Genomic DNA, 27,177 nt, shown 5'->3' with positions numbered 1-27,177 from the left:
ATGCTGTTGGCTCCGCCCCCTGGTGCTGTTGCCCTCCTCCAGCGTGGTCTCAGCCCCGGGAGCCAGCCGCTGGATGAGCAGCGATTGTCTCCTAAAGACCTCCCACACTTGTTAAGTTCGATGCCCTGCGATGTTGCCATCCGCTCCAGGGGAGATCTATCCTTGACCCTCTATCCTTGACCCTAGCCGTGCAGTGGTCCCATCCAGGTGGACTCAAGGGGCTGAGATGAATCCGAATGGATCCCAGATCGGGGGGACCTCAGACAGGACAGAGAAGCAATGAGACAGCACAGTGCAAGGCCTGCCCCAGGATGTTGCAGAAATGGGCTAGGGAGAGCTTCTCAGGGGGTCCAGACAGTTTGTTTAATCCATCTTCACGACAGCTCTGAGGTAGGGTTATACTCATTTTACAGATAAATAATACATTGGAGTTGAGAGACTAAGTGCTCTTTCACCATGACAAAGCAAGAATTTGAAACTAGGTCGGTTCAGTTCCAAAGCTTGTCTTAACCTCCATATTTTAAGGGTATCCTGCAAAGGGAGCAATGTGAGCAAAGAATAGAGGAGGAGACTACAGAAAAAGGTCATGTTTCTGGAGCACCGAGCTCTGTACACAAAGAGGTGAGAGTGGAGGCTGGAGAGATTGCTGAGGACCTTGGAGAGCCTTGGAAGTCATAATCAGCAATGTGGACTTGGTCCTGAGGGTGGTGAGGGGCTGACCCCCCCACCCCCCTTCAGAGGTTTTATACAGGAGAGTCACGCATGCTCTCTGGGTGCAGTTAGGAGTGTGGGTTCAGGTGGGAGAGGAAAAGCAGAGAAATTAGTGTGGTCTACTTTAGACCATCTTGCTTCTCAATATTTTATTATGCACACATAGAAAATGATTTGTTTTTAAGATGGAAGATGACCCTTGGGTCTCTGGACTCAATACCTGGATAAACTAGTTCCCTCTCTGCTTCAGGGAACACGGGGTTGGGGGGGGGTGCGGTAGGGCAAGTCATTGGGAAATGATATGTTCTTTTTGGCTGCCCTGTGTTTGAGGGAAGTGCAGAAGCCTAACAGGAAGTGGATTAGATTTCTGGAGTCAGACTGGGTCCAATTCCTACTTGCATCAGTCTACTCAGTTGGTTGCTTTGAGTAAAAAAACTTAATCTCTCTAAACCTATTCTTTCATCTGTAAGATAGGGATAAGAATAGAATTTTAGGGTTGTGATGAGAGTAAAATGAGATAACGTACTGTGCCCGGAGCATGAAATTTGCTCAGTCTGACTCTTTGTCAGTTTTACAGTATGAAAATCCATGCCAGAATTACATGGAATAGTCCATAGTCCATGTAATTCTCCAGGTCAGAATACTGGAGTGGGTAGCCGTTCCCTTCTCCAGAGGATCTTCCCAACTGAGAGATCAAACCCAGGTTTCCCACATTGCAGGTGGATTCTTTAACAGCTGAACCACCAGGGAAGCCCCAGAATACTGGAGTGGGTAGCCTATTCCTTCTCCAGTGGATCTTCCAAACCCAGGAATCGAACCAGGGTCTCCTGCATTGCAGATTCTTTACCAGCTGAGCTACCAGGGAAGCCCCTGCCTGGAGCATAAGTATCTTAAAATGGCAATTCTATTATTTTTTTAATTTATTATTAGTAAATCTGAATCTCAGGAAAAACAATTTCTGAAGTCATCAAAAGGAAATGGAAATCATGAAAATAAATGAGATGCCCCAAAGAGTGTGGATGATGAGGAGGAAGTACTTCATGGACAGTAGTGGACAAAGGAAGAGGCGCCTAAGAAGAAATGGTCAGAGGAAAAGAAGGAAAGCCATCAATCAGAGCCTGGTGTCATAGAAGCCACACACATGACGTAGCTACACGGCCAATCCTCTGTCTCACTTCCTCCTTCTAATAGAACCTGATGTTGTTAGGGAAAGCCCTCTTCTCTGGATGTCTGTGTGACTTAAAGGTGGCAGCCAAGTGCCCCAACTTCAAACCAGGAAATGGGTCCTCAATGGAAATCCCATTTCCCTTGCCACTGATTGGTTTAGGAAGGTGTATCTGATACCCTTCTGGCCAATGGGACTTAGTGAAAAGTCAGGTGGGGGACATCTAGAAATGATTCCTTTGATTTAAAGAGATGTACATGCAAATCAAAACCATAATAAATACCAGTTCACATCCACTAGGATGACTAGAATTTAAAAAGCCAGATAGCAACAAATGTTGGTCATGATTTGGGAAATTCAGAGTCCATACTGATGGTGGGAAGCACTTGGAAAAGAACCTGGCTGTCTGTCAAATGACTAAACACAAAGTTAACATGTGACCCAGCAGTTCCACTCCTCGACATATGCCACGGGAAATGAAACTGTGTTTCCACACAGAACCTTCTAGGCAAGTGCTTATAGCAGCAGCATTCATGATATCTAGAAGTTCAACTCAACTAGTCATCAACAGATGAATGGATACACAAATGTGGCATAGCCATAGAATAGAATAGCACTTGGCTATTTGGGGAAGGAAATGGCAACCCACTCCAGTGTTCTTGCCTGGAGAGTCCCAGGGACAGGGGAGCCTAGTGGGCTGCCGTCTATGGGGTCGCACAGAGTCGGACACGACTGAAGCAACTTAGCAGCAGCAGCAGCATAAAAAAGGAAATCAGTACTGATACCTGCTACAACATGGATGAACCTTGGAAACATTCTAAGTGAGAGAAGCCAGCCACCAAAGACCACATACTATATGACTCCATTCATATGAAAGTCCAGAACAGGAAACCTATAGAGACAGAAAATAGATTAGTCGGGGCTTAGGGCTGGGGTGGTAAGCAGGGGAATGGGATATGAGGTTTCTTCTTGGAGGTAAATATTCTGAAGATGATGATAATGATTACACATATCTGTAAATATACTAAAATCACAGAACTATATACATTAAATGAATTGTATGCATGTTATATGTCAATAAAACTATTTTAAAAGAAGCAACAACAAAAAAAGACATGCATAAAAAACACAGACTCTTCTCCACATTGTCTTGTTTAGATGGGATGGCTGGAAGGGCACCAGCCGTCTTGCTGCCCGCGTGAGGGTGATGTCTACATAACAAGACAGGCAGAATCACAAAGATCACCGAGAAGCCCAAAGGAACCTTGGCAGCAGCAAACTCTGCTCGTCTTGTTATGTGACGTGATAAATTGTTTACACCGTTTTGAGTCAGAGTTTTTGTTGATATTCTCCAACAATCATGTACTTTTTAATCCCCAAGGAGTTTCATATAGGAAAACAGTTGCTTATGAAAACTTCAGAGGTGCTGGATGGGCAGGCTCAAGCTGACCCTCCAGGAACGTCTCCTAGAAGCTGCAAAACTGACCCATTGTTGGAGCTACTACCTTTGTCCCCCTGTCAGGAGGGTGGGACACAGGAAGCCACTCCTGCAATGATTAAGTTCAAGGACACAGAGCAAACACAACATTGTAAATCAACTATACTCCAATAAATCATTTTTTTAAAAAGAAACACAACGTATTACTTGTGACCTCGGAATCAGCAATGGGGTTGTGACCTCATAACCCAAAGATCTTTGCTCCCTGTCAGCACCCTAACGAAGCTGGTAAGTGAAACTGGAGTGCTGATTGAGAAAACTTACCCGCCTCCTTGACCTTACCACCAGAAGAAAGCAGTGCAGCAGGAGGATGGCCTCCACTCGACTCCACCTTCTGGATGTCTCCTATCTAAGGCCCAACTCCTACTTCCATCTCAGATCTCTCCTCTGAAGTCATTTTTCCTTCTGCCGGATATATATTTGTGTATACGTCTACATGTGTGTATATATGTATGCTGCTGCTGCTGCTGCTAAGTCGCTTCAGTTGTGTCCGACTTTGTGCGACCCCATAGACGGCAGCCCACTAGTCTCCTCTGTCCCTGGGATTCTCCAGGCAAGAACACTGGAGTGGGTTGCCATTTCCTTCTCCAATGCGTGAAAGTGAAGTCGCTCAGTCGTGTCCGACTCTTAGCGACCTCATGGACTGCAGCCTACCTGGCTCCTCCATCCATGGGATTTTCCAGGCAAGAGTACTGGAGTGGGGTGCCATTGCCTTCTCTGTGTATATATATATCTCCTTTCAAATGTCCTAGGATCTTCTTGTGAAGGTCTTTCAGTTTTGGTTTACCTGAAAATACCTTTGTTTTGTCCTCATTCTTGAATTTTTTTTTTCCTAGACAAAGAAGATAGACTGGTAGTTATTTTCTCTTCTTTTTTCTTTTATCTATTTGCTTTAGTTCTTGGGGGAAGGAAGGCAGCATACATCTGGACAATTTGACTGTTCTCTTTCCCCACAGTGTGGACCAGATTGCAAGGTGGAGCCTAGGGACCAGAGCTCTTCCAACACAGACACAGCAGATGAAAGCACAGTGATGGGACACGTGGTCAAGGGGGAAAAGCAGGTGAGTGTGGGATGGAGTTTCCCTGGTGTGGCAGAGCTGGTCATTGGCCAAGAAGCTCTGGGTGGTCTCGGGATAAGCACAAGGGGAGGGTGTACTTCTCAGAGCCACAGCCCAGGAGACTACGTCCCTGGCCCCAGGAAGGCACAAGCAGCACCCACACAGCCCCTGCCTAACCGACCTGTAACTGTTTTCTTTCAGCGTATAAATATTCTCTTTCATGAAGGCCTGCTGCCTACAGCCACTTTTGATACCAAGTGGCCAGAGTTCAGTTTGGGGATTTCTCTGGTGATCCAGTGGCTAAGACTCTGTGCTCCCAATGCAGAGGGCCCAAGTTCAATCCCTGGTCATGGAACTAGATCCCACATACCATAACTAAAGATCCCACATGCCGCAACTAAGATCCAGTGCACCCAAATAAATAAATATTATAAAATAATAAAAATAAAATCTTAATCAAAACCACAAATGCTTCAACCATAAACCATTAGTTGAAGAAGAAATTACAATGGAATTAGAAAATATTTAGAATCAAAAGCTGATGAAAATATTATATAACAAAACATGTGGGATGCAGTTAATATAGTATTCAGAGAAAATGTATAACCATAAATATTTCTCATAAGAAAATAAGCTCAAAAATGAATGAGCTCAAAAGTCTCAAAATTAATGAGCTAAGTGTCCATATCAAAATAATACCCCAAAAAGTAAAAGGGAGATAAAACTAAATATAAGAAAAAATTAATTTTAAAAAGATGAACAAGCCAGAAGCTGATTTTTCAAAAATATTCATAACATTGACAAAATTCTGGTGAAAATGATTAAGAGATAAAAAACGAAGGCACAGATAATCAATATTAGGCATAGCACAACCAGAAAAGGATACTTGTCGTGCAATAAATATAAAAAATATATAAAGAATTCCTATACATGGTAAGAAGAAGACAGCCAATGGTTCAAAAGGAATTCCATAGAAGGAACACCCTTTCACAAACATTTGAAAAGGTGTTGAGGACTTCCCTCGTGGCCCGGTGATGAGGACTCTGCTTTCCCACTGCAGTGGGCACATGCTCAATCCCTGGTCAGGGAACTAAGATCCTGTGTAGCCAAAAAAGAAAAGGTTAGTAATCAGGGAAATACATGCTAATACCTACAAGATTCACAAAATCAAATATCAGACAATACAAAATATAAACGAGCATATGAAACAGGGGCTCTCCACTATCTGCTTTGGGAAACAGCCTTGTTTGATGAAGCTAAAAGTGTGCATACCCATGTATATCTTTTGCCTAAAACATTATATTTTTTCTTAATCTTACTGAAAATATCATTTCTTTTCTGAATTCTTTCTTCCTTTAACTACAACATCTTCATTTTAATATAAAATTTATCCTCCTTATTTTCTCATAATAATGAAATTTGACTTTTTCTTTTAAAGTGGAGATTTAGCCCCTCATCTAGTTGATCTTAAACATTTTAGTATCATGATTGTATTAAAATATACTGAGGACCCCCAAAGAGCTTTTTATGTGAGGTGTAGCTATTGCTATTTACCATATTAGAAGTTAAAACTGAGAAATATTTTTAAAGATAAAGTATGCATACCCTATGACTCAGAGATTCCAATTCTAGGTATGTACTTCAGAGAACTCTTGAATAAGAATCTTACAGGAGTGTTATTAAGAATAAAAAAGAAAAAGCTTGTAAACCCCTGGCAATAACCTAGCTGGTAAATAACAGTAGAAGGGTAAGTAAGCTTTAGTATATTCACCAGTAGAATACATATAACAATGAAAGGAACTGCAGCTTCAGAGAACAACCTGGTGAATACTGTTATCAAATGTTGAATAAAAAAAGCAAGTTATCAATGAGTTACATAAAGAATTACCCCATTAATCTAAAATTCAAACACAGTTATAAACACTGAATTATTTACAGTGTGATGGTCAGTTTTTTTGTGTCCACTTGGCTAGGCTAGAGTTCCCAGTTATTCAATCAAATACTAAGTGTTGCTGTGAAGGTATTTTGTAGATGCATAAAAGCCCATAATCAGTTGATTTTAAGTAAGGGAGAAAGTGAAGTGAAAGTGAAAGTGAAGTCGCTCAGCCGTGTCAGACTCTTTGCGACCCCATGGATTGTAGCCTATCAGACTCCTCCATCCATGGGATTTTTCAGGCGAGAGTGCTGGAGTGGATTGACATTTCCTTCTCCAGGGGATCTTCCCAACCCAGGAATCGAACCCCGGTCTCCCGCATTGCAGGCAAACGCTTTACCGTCTGAGTCACTAGGGAAGCCCAAGTAAAGGGGATTATTCCAATAATAATCTGTATAGACCTGATGCAATCATTTGAAAGGCTTTCAGAGCAGAACCAAGGTTTTCCTGAGTAAGAAGAAACTCTCCACAGTGGACTGCAGCTTCAACTTCTGCCCAGAAGTTGCAGCCTGCCTTTCCTAATGGCCTGCCCTACAGATTTCAGACTTTCCTAGCCAGCCCCACAAACGCATAAGCCAATTCATTGCAATAAATCTTAAAACTGGTCTCCTACTGATTCTCTTTCTCTGGTTGACCCTTGACTTTTGGATTTTGGTACTGGAGGTGGTTCTGGAGGAGTAGAATTTTTTTTTAATTTATTTATTTGGCTACATTGGGTCTTAGTTGTGGCAGAGGGGATCTTTTCAGTTTAGTTCAGTCATTCAGTCATGTCCAACTCTTTGTGACCCCCATGGACTGCAGCATACCAGGCTTCCTTGTCCATCACCAACTCCCAGAGTTGCTCAAACTCATGTCCAATGAGTCAGTGATGCCATCCAACCATCTCATCCTCTGTTGTCCCCTTCTCCTCCTGCCTTCAATCTTTCCCCAGCATCAGGGTCTTTTCCAATGAGTCAGCTCTTTACATCAGGTGGCCAAAGTATTGGAGCTTCACCTTCAGCATCAGACCTTCCAATGAATATTCAGGACTGATTTCCTTTAGGATTGACTGGTTTGATCTCCTTGCAGTCCAAGGGACTCACAAGAGTCTTCTCCGACACCACAGTTCAAAGCATCAATTTTTGGTGCTCAGCCTTCTTTATGGTCCAACTCTCACATCCATACATGACTACTGGAAAAAAGCCATAGCTTTGACTATGCAGAGCTTTGTCAGTAAAGTAATGTCTCTGCTTTTTAATATGCTGTCTAAGTTTGTTGTAGCCTTTCTTTCAAACAGCAAGCATCTTTTAATTTCATGGCTGCAGTCACCATCCACAGTGATGTTGGGGCCCAAGACAATAAAGTCTGTCACTGTTTCCATTGTTTCCCCATCTATTTGCCATGAAGTGATGGGACTGGATACTGGGATGTGAACTCTGAATTGCAGCATGTGGGATTTAGTTTCCAGCAGGAAATTACCCTAGAGGAACAGAATCTTAAGGATGAATTCTCTGAACACATCCTGGATTTTCTGGAACTGGATCTGTAGTCTGATTAGAGTTCAAGGCACTAATGACTCTTTCACGTGGTAAAGAGGGTACTGGTAGTCCATGGAGGGATGATACTAGAAACATGAAAAATATTGCTGTTGGATACTCCAGGCAAGGTTTTGAGTGATGTTCAAACATTTTAGTTAAACTAAATAGTATAATGAGAGTGCCTGGTAGTTCCTAACTGCTGGACAAAATGGGAAAAGAAAAGATGAGCTCATGACTTCAAATTCCCAGCTCAAGATCCTCATAAAATGACCCCCAAACTTGCTGAAAAACAAACCCAGTATCTCACCCAGCGAGTGGCTGAGTTACAAGGCAAATTAAATTCCCAGTCTCAATGGTATCTACTGTTAAAAGGAGGGCATTGACTGGGAAGAGATGGGATACTGTTGGAATGAGAACAAATTGGAAGACCCTGACAGAGATGGGGATGTTGAGTCCCTGAATTCTGATGAGACTATTTGACCAGTACTAATGCATCTGAGGGGATTAACTCTGCATTGAAAACTGTAATGGCCTCCCTGAAGCAGCTGCTTTGCAAGACAGTGCTGTTCCTCCTCAGGACCCTCCCCCACCATTCCCTTTGCTTCTAGATCTATCATTAGACTCAGGCAAGTCCCAGCACGACCCTAAAGGTCGTGTACCAAGTGTAACCCACAGGGAGGTGTGCTCTACACCAAAGGCTGCACGATTTTTCCAGTTGAGCAGACAGACAGCCAGTGAATATATAATTTAATGTCAGAGTGGAATCACTGTGCAAGACCTGCTCCCCAGCCCCAGGAGGGGCAGAGGACACACTTTTCACCAGCAAAGGAATGACGTCCCTCCCACCCCTGCAGCCTCACCCCACCAAGCCAGGCAGAGATGAGAAGGGCCATGACTCATCTTTACCAGTACTTTTCCGAGTCCCTCTGATCAGACCAGTGTGTCATGTGCTCCACCCTGAACCAATCAGTGTGGGCAGTGGGATGGCAAATGTTATTTGACTTAAACCTTTCAGGATCTATGCCTGGGTCTGGGGATGGAATTAAATCCCAAGCCACATAGCTGAAAATAGGTGATAGAGGGTGAGGAGTGCAAGTTCTGAATGTGAATTCTAAGTGCTATTATCCAGAAGGGGGAATAGATGGTGAGCATCAAACAGGATGAATTTCCTGTCGCTGCAGAAGGAAAACAGAACAGACTCGGGACCCAGGCTTGTTCTGTAACTACTCACAGCAGAGCAGGGCAGGCTGGTTTCTGTGCTCCCAGTCAGCGTAATGGATTTGGTATTTTAATCTAATCATGCGGTAAAAGTTCTTTACTTAGAGAAAAGCTCCAAACCCATGCTAAATGTATCTTGACAATCGGACTAAAGCAAATCCTGTTTATTTTAGTAGTCAGTAGAAGTGCTGGAGGAGACCGAGGAGAGCATGTGACCCATGAGCTGGACTCTGGCCACTGGAGGCCCCTAACCCCCTCCCCATCCTTGGAATGTGTGTTCTGCTTGCCTTCCTCACGCCAGAAACTGCCCAAGAACAGAACTCTGATAGTCCTGTGGTGCTGAGACCGTCTGGACAGTGTATATAACGGAGCCCAGTTCAGTCCTCTGTGTAAACTTTAGGATTCTGGCAGGCGGTGTGTGGAGGTCTGTTATCCTGCAGCCACCCAAGACAAGCCTGGTAAGTAGGTTCTCTTGCTTCTTAAACCTGCCACCTACCAATCTGCAGTGGTCTACCTCTTTCTTCAGGGCTTCTCTGGTGGCTCAGCTGGTAAATAATCCTCCTGCAATGTGAGAGACCAGGGTTCGATCCCTGGGTTGGGAAGATCCCGTGGAGAAGGGAATGGCAATGCACTCCAGTATTCTGGCCTGGAGAATTCCATGGACCGTATAGTCCATGGGGTTGCAAAGAGTGGGAAATGACTGAGCAACTTTCACTTCACTTCACTTTACCTCTTTCTTCAGGCTTTCCAGGCCCCTTCACCTTCAGAAGCTCCTAAGGAGACTGTGAACTAACACCTAGGTGTCTGGAGCAGCTTTATTATTTGTGCCTCAACTGAAAATAATACTAGCAGTCTCCCATCAGTCGCTTACACACGTGGAGTCTGCATGCTAAGTGCCCACCGTGCGTGCGTGTGTGCATGCATGCTCAGCTGTGTCCGACTCTTTGTGGCCCTACGGACTGTAGCCCGCCAGGCTCCTCTGTCCATAGAATTTTCCAGGCAAGAATACTGGAGTGGGTTGCCATTTCCTACTCCAAGGAAATCTTCCCAACCCAGGGATTGAACTGGCATCTCTTGCATATCCTGCATTGGCAGGTGGATTCTGTACCACTGACCACCATGCATCAGCTCTCAAATCTCCCTCAACTCTATGAGCTTAATATTATCATCTGACTTTGTCAATGAGGAGTCTGAGGTTAGGGATATAGGCAGCTTGTCCAAGGCAACAAGCTACCTAAGGGCAGAGTTGGGATCTTAGCCAGGCCTGCAGGCCTGCAGGCCTGCAAAGTTTGTCCTCTGTGATGGACATTGTGCTTCTTCCCTACCCCTGTCTCCACCGCAAGTCCCTGCACTGTCCTGCAGTATCATACTGGCTGTTAATGAAAAAAAATATATATATATTGATTAAACCTTTACATCCCAGTACTAAGTTTGACCTCATCTTCTATCTGAAAGATATCTGACTTCCCTGGTGGCTCAGACGGTAAAGCATCTGCCTGAAATGTGGGAGACCCGTGTTCGATCCCTGGGTCGGGAAGATCCACTGGAGAAGGCAATGGCACCCCAGTCCAGTACTCTTGCCTGGAAAATCCCATGGACAGAGGAGCCTGGTAGGCTACAGTCCACGGGGTCACAAAGAGTCGGACATGACTGAGCGACTAAACTTTATTTTCTTTCTTTTCTATCTGAAAACTCTAAAAGTCAGGATATTCACTGGCTCTGGAAAAATAGTCTGTACCATTCAGTTGTAAAGTTCAAGCTGAGGCCCCAAAACTTATATTTTAAGCTCTGTGAGGTTTCAGTATCAGGAGGCTCCTGGTCGGCATCTGCCAGATTCCTGTTCTGTTGCTTCGTCTTGCCTCCTCTGTTGTGACTTGATATCACACCTGTGAACAATAGCTGTTTAAGTTCAAGCTTTAAAATATCGAAGCCAGGGAGCAGTTACCATATGTTTTTCTGGAGGAGTAACAAACAGACCTGTTTTTTGTCAGACCTGTTTTTCTGTTCACCCGAGATGGTACACTCTGCCTCTGGCAGAGGCGTGGGTTGGCCGTGGCCTGCTGCAGGGTTGGGGCGTTGAGTGCTGCAGCGCATGCAAGGGACCTTTTGAAGGAGGTCACCATCATCTTCATTACCCCCACCATGTTTGGTTTCAGGTCAAACAATAAGAGGGGAACAGAGCCCTGCCCATCAACAGGAAATTGGGTTAAAGATTTACTGAGCATGGCCCCACCCATCAGAATAAAACCCAGTTTCCCCCAGTCAGTCTCACCCATCAGGAAGCTTCTATAAGCCTCTTATCCGTATCTTTCAGGGGGCAGACAGAATGAAAACCACAATAACAGAAAACTAATCAAACTGATCACATGGACCACAGCCTTGTCTAGCTCAGTGAAACTATGAGCCATGCCGTGTAGGGCCACACAAGACAGACCAGTCCTGGTGGAGAGTTCTGCACAAATGCGGTCCACTGGAGAATGGAATGGCAAACCACTTCAGTATTCGTACCTTGAGAACCCCATGAACAGTATGAAAAGGCAAAAAGATAGGACGCTGAAAGATGAACTCCCCAGGTTGGTAGGTGTCAGTATGGTACTGGAGAAGATAATTTCTCCAAACTGGAGAAATAATTCCAGAAAGAATGAAGAGATGAAGCCAAAGAGAAAACAATGCCCAGTTATGGATGTGACTGGTGATGGAAGTAAAGTCTGATGCTATAAAGAACAATATTGCATCAGATCAGATCAGATCAGATCAGTCGCTCAGTCATGTCCGACTCTTTGCCACCCCATGAATTGCAGCACGCCAGGCCTCCCTGTCCATCACCAACTCCCGGAATTCACTGAGACTCACGTCCATCGAGTCAGTGATGCCATCCAGCCATCTCATCCTCTGTCGTCCCCTTCTCCTCCTGCCCCCAATCCCTCCCAGCATCAGAGTCTTTTCCAATGAGTCAACTCTTCGAATGAGGTGGCCAAAGTACTGGAGGTTCAGCTTTAGCATCATTCCTTCCAAAGAAATCCCAGGGCTGATCTCCTTCAGAATGGACTGGTTGGATCTCCTTGCAGTCCAAGGGATTCTCAAGAGTCTTCTCCAACACCACAGTTCAAAAGCATCAATTCTTTGGCGCTCAGCCTTCTTCACAGTCCAACTCTCACATCCATACATGACCACAGGAAAAACCATAGCCTTGACTAGATGAACCTTTGTTGGCAAAGTAATGTCTCTGCTTTTCAATATGCTATCTAGGTTGGTCATAACTTTCCTTCCAGGGAGTAAGCGTCTTTTAATTTCATGGCTGCAGTCACCATCTGTAGTGATTTTGGAGCCCAAAAAATAAAGTCTGCCACTGTTTCCACTGTTTCCCCATCTATTTCCCATGAAGTGATGGGACCAGATGCCATGATCTTCGTTTTCTGAATGTTGAGCTTTAAGCCAACTTTTTCACTCTCCACTTTCATTTTCATCAAGAGGCTTTTGAGTTCCTCTTCACTTTCTGCCATAAAGGTGGTGTCATCTGCATATCTGAGGTTATTGATATTTCTCCTGGCAATCTTGATTCCAGCTTGTGTTTCTTCCAGTCCAGCGTTTCTCATGATGTACTCTGCATATAAGTTAAATAAACAGGGTGACAATATACAGCCTTGACGAACTCCTTTTCCTATTTGGAACCAGTCTGTTGTTCCACATCCAGTTCTAACTGTTGCTTCCTGACCTGCATACAAATTTCTCAAGAGGCAGATCAGGTGGTCTGGTATTCCCATCTCTTTCAGAATTTTCCACAGTTTATTGTGATCCACACAGTCAAAGGCTTTGGCATAGTCAATAAAGCAGAAATAGATGTTTTTCTGGAACTCTCTTGCTTTTTCAATGAGCAAGAGGATGTTGGCAATTTGATCTCTGGTTCCTCTGCCTTTTCTAAAACCAGCTTGAACATTAGAAAGTTCACGGTTCACATATTGCTGAAGCCTGGCTTGGAGAATTTTGAGCATTACTTTACTAGTGTGTGAGATGAGTGCAATTGTGCGGTAGTTTGAGCATTCTTTGGTATTGCCTTTCTTTGGGATTAGAATGAAAACTGACCTTTTCCAGTCCAGTGGCCACTGCTGAGTTTTCCAAATTTGCTGGCATACTGAGTGCAGCACTTTCACAGCATCATCTTTCAGGATTTGGAATAGCTCAACTGGAATTCCATCACCTCCACTAGCTTTGTTCGTAGTGATGCTTTCTAAGGCCCACTTGACTTCACATTCCAGGATGTCTGGCTCTAGGTGAGTGATCACACCATCATGATTATCTGGGTCGTGAGGATCTTTTTTGTACAGTTCTTCTGTGTATTTTTGCCATCTCTTCTTAATATCTTCTGCTTCTGTTACCATTTCTGTCCTTTATTGAGCTTCTGTTACCATTTCTGTCCTTTATTGAGCTCATTTTTGCATGAAATGTTCCTTTGGTATCTCTGATTTTCTTGAAGAGATCCCTAGTCTTTCCCATTCTGTTGTTTTCCTCTATTTCTTTGCATTGATCGCTGAGGAAGGCTTTCTTATCTCTTCTTATCTCTTTCTTATCTTATCTTTCTTTCTTATCTCTTGCTATTCTTTGGAACTCTGCATTCAGATGTTTATATCTTTCCTTTTCTCCTTTGCTTTTTGCTTCTCTTCTTTTCACAGCTATTTGTAAGGCCTCCCCAGACAGCCATTTTGCTTTTTTGCATTTCTTTCCTATGGGAATGGTCTTGATCCCTGTCTCCTGTACAGTGTCACGAACCTCATTCCATAGTTCTTCAGGCACTCTTATCTATCAGATCTAGTCCCTTAAATCTATTTCTCACTTCCACTGTATAATCATAAGGGATTTGATTTAGGTCATACCTGAATGGTCTAGTGGTTTTCCCTACTTTCTTCAATTTAAGTCTGAATTTGGCAATAAGGAGTTCATGGTGAGAGCCACAGTCAGCTCCTGGTCTTGTTTTTGCTGACTGTATAGAGCTTCTCCATCTTTGGCCGCAAAGAATATGAAAAGGCAAAATGATAGGATACTGAAAGAGAAACTCCCCAGGTCAGTAGGTGCCCAATATGCTACTGGAGATCAGTGGAGAAATAACTCCAGAAAGAATGAAGGGATGGAGCCAAAGCAAAAACAATAGCCAGCTGTGGATGTGACTGGTGATAGAAGCAAGGTCCAATGCTGTAAAGAGCAATATTGCATAGGAACCTGGAATGTCAGGTCCATGAATCAAGGCAAATTGGAAGTGGTCAAATAAGAAATGACAAGAGTGAATGTCAACATTCTAGGAATCAGCGAACTGAAATGGACTGGAATGGGTGAATTTAACTCAGATGACCATTATATCTACTACTGTGGGCAGGAATCCCTCAGAAGAAATGGAGTGGCCATCATGGTCAACAAAGGAGTCCGAAATGCAGTACTTGGATGCAATCTCAAAAATGACAGAATGATCTCTGTTCGTTTCCAAGGCAAACCATTCAATATCACAGTAATCCAAGTCTATGCCCCAACCAGTAACGCTGAAGAAGCTGAAGTTGAATGGTTCTATGAAAACCTACAAGACCTTTTAGAACTAACACCCAAAAAAGATGTCCTTTTCATTATAGGGGACTGGAATGCAAAAGTAGGAATTCAAGAAACACCTGGAGAAACAGGCAAATTTGGCCTTGGAACACGGAATGAAGCAGGGCAAAGACTAATAGAGTTTTGACAAGAAAATGCACTGGTCATAACAAACACCCTCTTCCAACAACACAAGAGCAGACTCTACACATGGACATCACCAGATGGTCAACACTGAAATCAGATTGATTATATTCTTTGCAGCCAAAGATGGAGAAGCTCTATACAGTCAGCAAAAACAAGACCAGGAGCTGACTGTGGCTCACACCATGAACTCCTTATTGCCAAATTTAGACTGAAATTGAAGAAAGTAGGGAAAACCACTAGAGCATTCAGGTATGACCTAAATCAAATCCCTTATGATTATACAGTGGAAGTGACAAATAGATTCAAGGAATTAGATCTGATAGACAGAGTGTCTGAAGAACTATGGACAGAGGTTCATGACATTGTACAGGAGGCAGTGATCAAGACCATCCCCAAGAAAAAGAAATGCAAAAGGGCAAAATGGTTGTCTGAGGAGGCCTTAAATAGCTGAGAAAAGAAGAGAAGCTAAAGGCAAAGGAGAAAAGGAAAGATACACCCATTTGAATGCAGAGTTCCAAAGAATAGCAAGGAGAGGTAAGGAAGCCTTCTTCAGAGATCAATGCAAAGAAATAGTTAAAAACAATAGAAAGGGAAAAACTAGCGGTCTCTTCAAGAAAATTAGAGATACCAAGGGAACATTTCATGCAAAGATGGGCACAATAAAGGACAGAAATGGTATGGACCTAACAGAAGCAGAAGATATTAAGAAGAGGTGGCAAGAATACACAGAAGAACAATACAAAAAAGATCTTCCTGACCCAGATAACCACCACGATGGTGTGATCACTCAACTAGAGCTAGACATCCTGGAATACAAAGTGAAGTGGGCCTTAGGAAGCATCACTACAACAAAGCTAGTAGAGGTGATGGAATTCCAGTTGAGCTATTTCAAATCCTGAAAGATGATGCTGTGAAAGTGCTGCACTCAATATGCCAGCAAATTTGGAAAACTCAGAAGTGGCCACAGGACTGGAAAAGGTCAGTTTTCATTCCAATTCCAAAGAAAGGCAATGCCAAAGAATGTTCAAACTACTGCACAATTGCACTCATCTCACATGCTAGCAAAGAAATGCTCAAAATTCTCTAAGCCAGGCTTCAATAGTACATGAACCAAGAACTTCCAGACATTCAAGCTGGATTTAGAAAAAGCAGAGGAACCAGAGATCAAATTGCCGATGTCCATTGAATCATTGAAAAAGCAAGAGAATTCCAGAAAAACATCTACTTCTTGTTTATTGACTACGTCAAACCCTTTGACTATGTGGATCACAACAAACTGTGGAAAATTCTTAAAGAGATGGTAAATTCTTAAACAGACCACCTTACCTGCCTCCTGAGAAATCTGTATCCAGGTCAAGAAGCAACAGTTAGAACTGGACATAGAACAACAGACTGGTTCCAAATTGGGAAAGGAGTATGCCAAGGTGGTATATTGTCACCCCGCTTATTTAAATGCAAAGTACATCATGCGAAATGCCGGGCTGGATGAAACAGCTGGAATCAAGATTGATGGGAGAAATATCAATAACCTCAGATATGCAGATGACACCACCCTTATGGCAGAAAGTGAAGAAGAACTAAGGAGCCTCTTGATGAAAGTGAAAGAGGAGAGTGAAAAAGCTGGCTTAAAACTCAACATTCAAAAAAGGAAGATCATGGCATCCAGTCCCATCACTTCATGGCAAATAGATGGGAAAACAATGGAAACAGTGAGAGACTTTATTTTTTTGGGCTCCAAAATCACTGCAGATGGTAACTGCAGCCATAAAATTAAAAGATGCTTGCTCCTTGGAAGAAAAGCTATGGCCAAACTAGATAGCATATTAAAAAGCAGAGACATTACTTTGCCGACAAAGGTCCATCTAGTTAAAGGTCTGGTTTTTCCAGTAGTCATGTATGGATGTGAGAGGTGAACCATAAAGAAAGCTGAGTGCCGAAGAATTGATGCTTTTTGAACTATGGTGTTGGAGAAGACTCTTTAGAGTCTTTGCACTGCAAGGAGATAAAACCAGTCAATCCTGCAGGAAATCAGTCCTGAATATTCATTGAAAGGACTGATGCTGAAGCTAAAACTCCAATACTTTGGCCACCTGATGCGAAGAACAGACTCCTTGGAAAAGACCCTGATGCTGGGAAAGATTGAAGGCAGGAGGAGAAAGGGATGACAGAAGATGAGATGGTTGGATGGCATCACCGATTCATTGGACGTAAGTGTGAGCAAGCTCTAGGAGTTGGTGATGGACAGGGAAGCCTGGCATGCTGCATTCCATGGGGGCCTCAGAGAGCGACTGAACTGAATGAACAAACACATTGTCAGACTTTTTTTTCTGTTCACCTGTGATGATACACTGGTGTTGATGAAAAGGTCCATCGTGCAGTCAACTCAGATTCCCACTGATCTTTGAGTCAAGGGAGTGAGAATCCCCATCAGAAAGAGTCCATTTGGGTTGGTTTAACAAGATACCACAGACTTATAAACAACATAACCTACACTTACGGCTTATTAACAACATAACCTTATTTCTCACAGTTCTGGAGGCTGGAAGTCTGAGATTACAGTTCTGGCATAATGAGGGCCTTCTTCCCGGTTCACAGTCAGCAACTTCTCACTATATCCTCACTATGTGGTGGAAGGAGTGAGAGAGCTCTTTTATAAATGCCTGGTGTCTCATAGGACCACTAATCTTCATGAGGGCTCCATCCTAATGACCTAAGCAGCTTCTGAAGGCCCCACTTCCTGACATCATTACATCAGAATTTCAACATATAAATTTGGGAAGCACTGTTTCCTTCACCTTCCAAAAGGTGGGTTCCAAGGTGTATGAAATTTGGAGGGAGTAAACTGGAGTCAATGAAGTCAAATGTAGTTCATTTTTTGCAGAGAAATGGGTGGAATCCATTGAAGTTCCTAAGTTTTCAGAACTCTAAGAACCAGGCTGCCATGCTTGCTTGTAAATAGGAGCTGGTGAGTAGAATGGGGCTGGAGACCCAGATTTGGAAGGTACTTTAATCCTACTTGCAAATATTGTATTTAGACACTTAACAAATATGGTTAGCAAGTAACCAGATTACTCAACAGAGGCCTCAGTTTCCCCATATGTAAAATGCAATAATAAGACTCACTATCTCACTATTGGAGAAGGCACTGGCAACCCACTCCAGCACTCTTGCCTGGAAAATCCCATGGACGGAGGAGCCTGGTAGGCTGAGTCCATGGGTCAGGAAGAGTTGGACACGGCTGAGCAACTTCTTTCACTTTTCACTTTAATGCATTGGAGAAGGAAATGGCCACCCACTCCAGTGTTCTTGCCTGGAGAATCCCAGGGACAGGGGAGCCTGGTGGGCTGCCGTCTGTGGGGTCGCGCAGAGTCGGACATGACTGAAGTGACTTAGCAGCAGCAGCAGCCTCTCAGACTGTGGAAAGGATTAAATGAGATATGCATGTAAAGTTCCTGGATTTAGCAGGCACTTAGTAAACAGCAGCTATTATTATTAAGATTTTTATTGTGTGTAGACCCATTTTGAGTTTGTTCAGACAACTGAACGTGTGATTTACATTACAATAACTAACAAATGTTATCCTTGGCAGATGTAGAGCTGTGGAACCAGAATAGCATCTGCAGCAGCTGAAGTCATTCTAGACTCTGGCCCAGTGTCCCTGCAGCAATTTGATATGGAGATGGAAGCCAGGGTGCTGTGGGGCAGCCTTGGCCTGCTCCGCCTGGTGTGGTGTCTCCTTCCACAGACAGGCTACGTGCACCCAGATGAGTTCTTCCAGTCTCCAGAGGTCATGGCAGGTAAAGCTTCCCATGTGTGGTTAAGATAAGTTTGTGCAGCAAAGTCTGGTCGAGGAGCTGGTTGGTTATTTAGAGCATGCGTGAATGTTCAATTGTATCTGACTTTGCAACCCCCACCAGGCTCCTCCGTCCATGGAATTTCCCAGGTAAGAGTGCTAGAGTGGGTGGCCATTTCCTTCTTGAGGGAATCTTCCCAACCCAGGCATCAAACCTGTGTCTCCTGCATTTGCAAGCGAATTCTTTACCAACTGTGCCACCTGGGAAGCCCCTGGATATTTAGTTCAGAGGGAGAAAAATGTCTGTGCAAATGAGCAGTAAATCCACAAGCCTCTCTGGCATAAGAATTTGAGAGTAGGAACTTCACATCTCCTTCCTGAGGGGCGACACTGACCTTCTAAATATTACCAATGAAATGCCAGCCTCTTTGATGTTTTCCTGCTTATACCAACAGTACAGGTTTTCAGAACAAAAGCTGTTTGGGGCTTCTCAGTGGAAGGATTTCAAAGTTGGGCTTCCCCAGTGGTTGGGGAAGCCTATTCAGGGCTGTGACATAATAATGAAACTTTGTTTCTGTAGGTTCATGTGATGTCTGAGGGAGCTCAGACCTAGACTGCTCACTTGTTAGAACTTGGCTTCTAGGTGGAATAGGACACATCATTAAGACAGTTGCCAGAAATCTTGAGGCTTTTCAGATGCTGTGGTCACAAGCTTTCTTCCTCATGGCTCAAGATGTCTACTTGAGCTCCAGCCATCAGGTTAAATACCAGGTCTTTCCCACCACCAGAAAAGAGATAGGCATTCCTACTGTCTTTAAGGGCATATTTTGAAAGTCACATACTTTTTGCTCATTTTCATTTTATTGGTCAGAATATGTCATGTGACCACACCTAGCTACAAAGGGATGCTAAAAAATATAGTCTGTATATCTGACCACATGCCCAGCTAAAGAGACTAAGGATGAAGGAAGAAATGGATATTAAGGAGGTATCAGTCCTTTCTGCCATAGACCTCAACAGGTGGATTTGTTTTTAAAGTTGAAAAGTCCAGTCTTATTAGTTTTTTAACCATATTTATTTTTTCTTGCTGGGTCTTCACTGCTTCACGGGCATTTTTCTCTAGTTGTGGTGAGCGGGGATATTCTTAGTTATGGTGCGAGGGCTTCTCATTGAGGTGGCTTCTCTTGTTGCAAAACACAGACTCTATGGTGTGAGGGCTCCAGTAGTTGTGACACATGGACTCAATAGTTGTGGCCCGCAGGCTTCATTGCTCCACAGCATGTGGGATCTTCCTGGATTGGGGATTGAACCCATGTCTCCTGCACTGACAGGCAGATTCTTTACCACTGAGCCACCAAGGAAGCCCAGGTCCAGTCTTCTTTTCCACCCCATTTTAACCTGAGCCAGCAAAAAGCAGCCGGATGATCTGACCCGAGACTTTATTTTTTCTCTTTCACCTTCTGACATAGAACTGCCAAAAGGCTGGACGAATAGGAGGAGAAGCAAAGAGCCTTAAACAACCCGTAGTGTTATCAAGTGGGAGATGTTGTGAGACCTGGAGCTAAGATGCAGAAATTAAGGTTTTTCCCTCATCCCCACTCCAAGCTCTGTGACAGTGGGGTACAGAGTCACAGACTAGCCCCACACAGGAAGTAATTTTAATTACAGGTGTATTCGTTTTAAAAACTAGGAATCCTAGATAAAACTAGTAACCTTAGACCATAAGCACAGTTGCTCACTCCCTTCCGCACTCTCACACTGCCTGTCCTGGAGGACGATCATGATCACAGAGATGCGTTTTTGACTCTGGAGACCTTAGAGCGCCAAGAAGAGGAATGGAGCCTCCCCCTGCTCCTCCTCACACACGCTGTCCAGAGTGCAGTGTTACCTTGCTTCCTAGGCGTGGGGCTGCACAGCAGACCATCACAGGCCTAGCAGCTTAACCTTGGAGTTCCATCCCAGCAGCCCCTGTTGCATGACGGTCTTCCCACTGCTGACCTGGAAGCTCACAGTTCTGTAAGTCAGAAGTCCCACCCAGGCTCCCTGCTCAGGGTATCACACGGTGTGGGCTGGGCTAGTTCTTGTCTCTTCAGCACCAGCTGAAGATGACTCTGGTCTTAAGGGTTCCTGTGGCTTTTGTCACACCCATCCGGGTGCTCTCCCTGCCTTGGGGCCAGCGGTCCCCTACGACATCACCTACTCTCAGGAGTGGACTCTGTCAGCTTCACAGCCCCAGGGTTGTGTGGGGCACAGACAGTCCTGCGGGCCGTGCTGGGGTTTGGTCTACCATGTTCTTGAGCTGAGATCTGGCTTACCCCTCCTCCTCTTTCTGCAGGGGACGTCCTAGGCGTTGAGGCTGCCCGGCCCTGGGAGTTTCACCCCAGCAGCCCCTGCCGCACGGCGGTCTTCCCACTGCTGACCTCTGGCTCTGCCTTCTGGCTCCTCAGGCTCTGGGAAGAGTGGGGGCCATGGCCGGGCGCGGTGAGTGGCTACTTGCTGCTGGTGGGGCCCCGACTCCTCCTCACCGCCCTCTCCTTTGCCCTGGACCTGGCCGTGTACCACCTGGCTCCAGGCTGGGGGGCGTTGCGCTGGAATGCCCTGCTCCTGCTGTCCGGGTCCTACGTCACCCTGGTCTTCTACACAAGGACCTTCTCCAACGCCATCGAGGGACTGCTCTTCGCCTGGCTGCTGGTACTGGTGTCCCCCAGGGCGGCCAGGAGCCGCACACCTAGGAAGCCCGCTCCAGGCCCGCGGTGGCATGGCTGGCTTCTTGGGGGCCTTGTGGTGGCTGGCTTCTTCAACCGGCCCACCTTTCTGGCCTTTGCTCTGGTCCCCCTCTTCCTCTGGGGCACTTGCGGAGCCACAGATCCCAGCTTCAAGTCGCTGACCCAGCAAGCCCTGACTCTGCTCCCGGGGGCAAGCCTCACTGCAGTGGCGTTTGTGGCTGTGGACAGCTGGTACTTCTCTGGTCCATCTAGACCCAGCACCCTTGTCCTTACACCTGCCAACTTCTTGCGCTACAACCTGGATCCGGTGAACCTGGCAAGGCATGGCACACATGCGAGGCTCACTCACCTGGCTGTCAACGGCTTCCTGCTCTTTGGGATGCTGCACGCCCATAGCCTGCAGGCCGCGTGGCAGCAGCTGTGGGCTGGCCTGCAGGCCTTTGCCCAGATGGGCTTCCCAAGGACACTGGAAGCCTGGAGCCCACGGCCCAGCCCCAGGTCTCTCCTCCTGCTCTTCTACTTTGTGCCCCTTGCCCTGCTATCTGCCTTTAGCCACCAGGAGGCTCGGTTCCTGATTCCCCTCCTGGTGCCCCTTGTCCTGCTCTGTAGTCTGCAGACCCAGCCAGCCCCCTGCAGGGGCACTCTGGCCCTCTTCAACGTCCTGGGTGCCCTCTTCTTCGGGTGTCTGCACCAGGGGGGCCTTGTGCCTGGCCTGGGGCACCTGGAGCGGGTGGTTCATGCCCCTGAGCCCCTGCGTGTACCCACCCACTTCACACTCGTCTTCACCCACACCTACATGCCCCCCCGGCACCTCCTGCACCTCCCAGGCTTGGGCTTGCCAGTGGACGTGGTGGACATGGGTGGGGCTGAGGACTGGGTCCTGTGCCAAGCCCTGAACAACTTCACCAGACACGCAGCCTGCCAAGTGGCCGGGGGACCGTGGCTCTGCCGTCTGTTTGTGGTGACCCCTGGTACCACCAGGCCAGCCGTGAGGAAGTGCCGCTTCCCACTCAAGAGTGAGACACTCATCTTTCCCCACCTGACCCTGGAAGACCCACCAGCCCTGTCCTCCCTGCTGAGCAGTGCTTGGAGAGACCATCTCAGCCTTCATATCCTGGAGCTGGGGGAGAAGCCTGACAATATGACACAGAAGCCACTGCCCAAGACTCAGCCCTAGCTGAGGGCCCCTTTCCACCTCTAAGTGTTGGCTGGACTGGGACAGAGCCTGATTCTTTTCCTTTCCTTTCCCTTCCAGAATCCCCACCACTGCCTCTCCTGTGCACAGCCTTTGACTGTTCCACCTCCTGGGTAAACTGACATCCACTTCCCCTCAAAAACCAAAGATCTGATCAGTCATGGTCCTGATGCCAAGGTCCCCAAAGAACCTAATGTAATCAGTGACGCCAAATGCCTATTCCTGCCCTATTCCTTCCAGTCACTGTGATGTTTTAAACAAATAAATCGCACCTGATTGTGAAAGGAGACAGCAATCTCCTAATGACATTCCTGAATGACTTCTCCGAAAGCTTCCAGGATGCCTTACCTCTTGCTGTCATGACAACCCTTTGGCCTCCTAGATACCTGGAAGGAGGCAGTGTATTGATATTCAAAAGAAGGTAGCTCAGATTCAGGAGGCCTAGTTCAAGTCCCCAGTCTTCTACACATTGGCTACATGCTCTAAGAAAGCCCCTTCCCCTAACCCAGCCTGTTTTCCAGCCTGCACAATGGTCTCTGAGGTGTCTGCAAGCTAACACTGTGTTGTTCCTGGGTCTACAGTACAAGTTCCTTCCCAAAACTCTGTAAGCATATAAGTGGGTGTGGTGTATTTAATGGCACTTTGGTATCTGTCTCAATGCTTGGTTATTACCAAAACAAGTAGTTCTGCAATTTTTCTTTTATCCACTCTCCTACTCCTGTCCCTGAGAGAGGTGCAAAATTTCTGCATCTCACTAATATTTATTTGACTGTGCTGGGTCTTAGCTGTGGCATGCAGGATCTTTGTCACGTCATGTGGGAACTTCGTGGCAGTGCACGGACTCTAGTTGTGGCTCACGGGCTCCAGAGCATGGGTTTGGTAGTTGCGGTATGTGGGCTTAGTTGTTTTGAGGCATCTGGGATCTTAGTTCCATGACCAAGGATTGAACCTGTGTCCCCTACACTGCAAAGCAGATTCTTAAACACTGCACCACTAGGGAAGTCCCTGCATCTCACTCGTCAGGGGTCAGACAGCCCAGATGTTTTCCCAGATGTTCAGCCCCAGGGGAATGGAGACACAAGGCTGGATTCTGGTGGCACTTGGGCACAAAACCTTAAATGTGGTCTGATCACTCTCCATGTTCAAAGCCTCTGTCTGAAGCCCCTTCACAGGCTCAAGAGCAAACCCCATGCCAAACCCATACCTGCTGTGTTGGTGGAAGCCATCACACCTGGGCATGCTGCTCCCTGCAACACAGGGCACCACTGCCCAGTCCACTGGGATTGTGAGGAGCTGTGGCGCTCAGCCTGTCCTCATTCTCCCTCTTCACAACCCTGCCATCTCTGGAGAACCAGAGGTACCCAGGCCTCTGTGAGCAGTGGGCTGGAGAGCACCTTCCACCAGCGAGAGCCCTGGGTCATCTTGAAGCTCCACTTCCCACAAGCTGCTGCTGGGGTCCCCATGCCACATTTGCCTCAGGACTCCAGCCCTGACAGAGAGGAATCAGTGGCATGCTGGTAAATGTTTAGCAACCCATTCTCTAGGGGCAAAATAGCCCTTATTTCTGGTGTTTGACAACTTGTGTGTTGTTTATACTCTCACCATGGCTGATTTCAAACTACTAAAATGATGTTACCGAACTTGGGAGATGCCAAGGATGCCTCTCCTGAGCCAGCCTAAGCTAACTGTAGCACACTACCCAATAGTTCCCTCTTTAAAATTATAGAACCTGTTCATGATAGTTTCATGTTCTTGTGGTTTGTTACTAACTTTGGTTTGTTTTTTTTTTTTCCTACCTGTAGTGCTTAGCATCATCTTGGGCACCTGTAAGCACTTACTTACTTTGCAGCCAGAGAGTTTTTTTTGCCTAACAGATAAAAACCAAGTGCTGCCTGGAGATAACTCAGATTCTAAGGTCCCAGATTCCTCTGGGATTCTTGGGACTTGTTTCTCTCCTTCGCCAGGTAGGTTCACAAACTCAGAATTCCCTAGAGGAGCTGTTGGTGTAGCAGTCCATGTAGATTGTAGTGGCCTGAGTGCTAACGATTTGTTTGTAAAGTGTTGGTATCTAGATTTGTGTGGCATTAAGGGGTGATTTGAAATTGCCCTGCAGGATAGTGGAGTGAGTTGCTTCCTGGCTTCACATTCTGTTTAGCAGCGCTTGAAAGGCATGTTGGGAGATTGTTGCCACTGGGGGTGGTAGGATGAATTTGGTCTGTTTCTTTAGCAGTAGGGTAAGTGGCGGGATGACAAGCCAGGTTACACTGGAGGCTTCCAAAGCCAGGAGGCATCCGAGTCACCTCTAGCTGGAGAAGAAAGGACCATTTTCTTGCTCTGCTCTCAGACTCCTTCTACAAATGGAGGGAATTTAGTTCCCACACACTACCACAAAATATAAAACATCTGCCTTCGTTCTTTTGCTTTCCTTCCTTAACAAATGGCCAGCTTGCTAAAAGCTTCACTGCTTCCTGCAGTTTCCCTTTTTGTTTCTGCCAGTCTAGAAAAAGACCCAACTGTGAGTGTGCTTGAAGGCTGCTTATGTTGAAGGTAAGGGGTTGGGTTGGGGACTGCTAACATTGTGCTGCTCTGATATCCAGATCCAGAGACAAACGAGTGGGACTGAGACCAATGAGGCAGCGATCAAGGCAGAATGAACAAGCTCCTTGGGCTCCTTACTGTCAAACTCAAAGGAGAATTCAGTGAGTTGCCTCTGGTCTGGGAGATGGAGGACAGGAGGGCAGGGTGCCAAACTAAAACTTTATCCTTAGGAGAGTGGGACACTGGCCTCAGAGAGGATTGACCAGAAGCACCTCTGATGGGAAGGCTAGAGGGTAGAATGTCAAGTCAGATCTTTGACCACCAGCAAAGTGGAGGACAAGCTGCTCTTGCTGCTGCACCTCCAGGGTAGGTCTCCAGGCTATCCAGCTCCCTCTGTGACTCCCACAAAGTCAGAATATAAATTGTTTCTCCTGCTTTGAGCTTTCTAGATTGCATGATTAACTCTGTAGCCTGATTAGAGACGATCAGTGCATACATGGATTGCCTAATTGTGGGTCTGTTAGCTGCAGCATAGTCTTTACAGTGTATCCCAGACCCTCTAAAATAGGGACAAGGAATTCAGGTGGCTTGTTCCATGGTAGACAGTTGTCCTGATACCCAGTGGTGATGGTGGTGGCGGCAGCAGAAAATGAAAGTTAAGAAATAGCGTTACACTTCCTCATGTGAAAGTGGTTGTAAGGAGTGAGATAACAGTGTATTAAGGAAGTGCCCGGAACAGAGGGAATATTCAGTATGTGTTAACTAGTATTATACTGTATAATAATATACATTATTATTATACTGTAGGACTATATAATTCCTACAGTCCCAGGAATCTTAATCCACCTTCCCAGATAAGCCCCAGGTTCATACTGAAGGCATGGGTGGATCCATCTCATCTGCCTTCACTAGTCAAGGTCATCTTATGACTCCCTCAGTCTGTAAGCAGCACCAAGCCTAGTTATGTTTGATGGTGAGTTGTTTTCCAGGTTCTTGGAGTCAGCTGTGTCTAGTTCAAGGTGAGTTGGTTAAGACTGGATAGGACCACCAACCGTCCAACTGGGCATGCTCCTGACCTTTTGACATCAGAGAGCAGAAAACTCCACCCTCAGATGGTGCTAAGAACCTCCATTTTTCAAGCTGCAGATGCATGTGGCATAGTTACACGTCTGCAGAACTACAATTACCACACCTTTCTCCAAGCATTTTCCCCCACACCTCCCGCCGCCTTGCTGATGCTTTATCCCATAAATACCCCAACCCCTTTGCCTTGAGGAAGACCAGATCTGAGACTAGTTCTCCACCCCTGGCTGCCTTGCCAGTAAATCCTCTTCGCTGGAAACCTTTGCATCTCCGCATTTGGCTTGCTGCGCACGGGGCAAAAGAACCTTGTCCTGTAACAATAACCATTACTCAGCTCACACATTTAATCAGAGGACTTTTGGCAGTTGCAGGATTGTCTTTCCATCCAGGATCTCCCCTGGAAGTAGCGACCTGCTACATCAATGCAGCGGCAGCAGCATCGATCATTAGTTTTAGTCCCATTTGCTGAGGTTAAACCTCTCTCCGGTTGTACTTAGGTCCATGGCTCTCTGCCCGCGGTGAATCAGGGCCGAGCCTATCTTTTTCTGTCAGGCTTCGGGGAGTTTCTTCCTTGGCTGTGTCCTGTCCGATCACGGCTTCCCTGGGGGTGTCCCTGGCCCAGCCTGGGTTTAGGGGTTTGGTCCCGGGCCTTTCTGGCTACCTGGTGGTGGCCGCGGGCGTTCCCGGAGGCCCCGGCGTAGCTCCTGAGTGAAGGTGTCTCTGAAACGAGCAGCGCGGCGGCCCAGGGAGCCAGCGGGCCCAGCCGCGATGGCTCGCAGGCGCCGGGCCGCGTCCTGGCCGCGTAGCTGGGCCTGCAGCAGCGCAAAGGCGGTGAGCTGTGCCGCACGCCGGATGGGCCGAGACTCTGAGAGACGCTCCACCAGCTGCGAGCTGTGCAGGAGGGTGGCCAGCAGCCGCCGCAGAACCATCCTCGGAGCGACCCGGAACCCAAAGCACGCCGCTCTCGCTTCTGATCGGCGACACCTGACTACGGGCCGTGTCTGCGCCGGCGCCGCCCGGTGAC

The 27,177-nt window shown here is 46.2% G+C and overlaps 2 protein-coding genes across 2 annotated transcripts; one reads left to right on the top strand and one right to left on the bottom strand.

Annotated features, from left to right (window-relative positions):
* On the top strand, positions 1-22,821 carry PIGZ (phosphatidylinositol glycan anchor biosynthesis class Z). Its single transcript, XM_061425591.1, has 5 exons — positions 1-110; positions 3,035-3,080; positions 4,331-4,435; positions 18,414-18,615; positions 20,947-22,821. The coding sequence occupies exons 1-5, from the start codon at positions 1-3 to the stop codon at positions 22,512-22,514; spliced, it is 2,031 nt and encodes a 676-aa protein (XP_061281575.1). The 3' UTR covers positions 22,515-22,821.
* Positions 22,822-26,479: 3,658 nt separating this feature from the next.
* On the bottom strand, positions 26,480-27,082 carry NCBP2AS2 (NCBP2 antisense 2 (head to head)). The gene has a single exon (XM_061412130.1). The coding sequence runs from the start codon at positions 27,080-27,082 to the stop codon at positions 26,783-26,785; it is 300 nt and encodes a 99-aa protein (XP_061268114.1). The 3' UTR covers positions 26,480-26,782.
* Positions 27,083-27,177: the final 95 nt, after the last annotated feature.

The sequence above is a fragment of the Bos javanicus genome, chromosome 1 (genome assembly GCF_032452875.1).
Source record: "Bos javanicus breed banteng chromosome 1, ARS-OSU_banteng_1.0, whole genome shotgun sequence".
NCBI classification, from domain to species: domain Eukaryota; kingdom Metazoa; phylum Chordata; class Mammalia; order Artiodactyla; family Bovidae; genus Bos; species Bos javanicus.
The sequence above is the reverse complement of the archived record's forward strand: the minus strand, read 5'-3'. Positions and strand labels throughout refer to the sequence as shown.

Excerpts from the sequence above, each read along its gene's own strand:
- NCBP2AS2 (XM_061412130.1), bottom strand. The coding sequence starts at position 27,082 with ATGGTTCTGCGGCGGCTGCTGGCCACCCTCCTGCACAGCTCGCAGCTG.
- PIGZ (XM_061425591.1), top strand. The coding sequence starts at position 1 with ATGCTGTTGGCTCCGCCCCCTGGTGCTGTTGCCCTCCTCCAGCGTGGT. Across the intron at positions 111-3,034 it reads CCTAAAGACCTCCCACACTT|ATGGGATGGCTGGAAGGGCA; the intron begins GTTAAGTTCGAT and ends TGTCTTGTTTAG. Across the intron at positions 3,081-4,330 it reads GTCTTGCTGCCCGCGTGAGG|TGTGGACCAGATTGCAAGGT; the intron begins GTGATGTCTACA and ends CTTTCCCCACAG.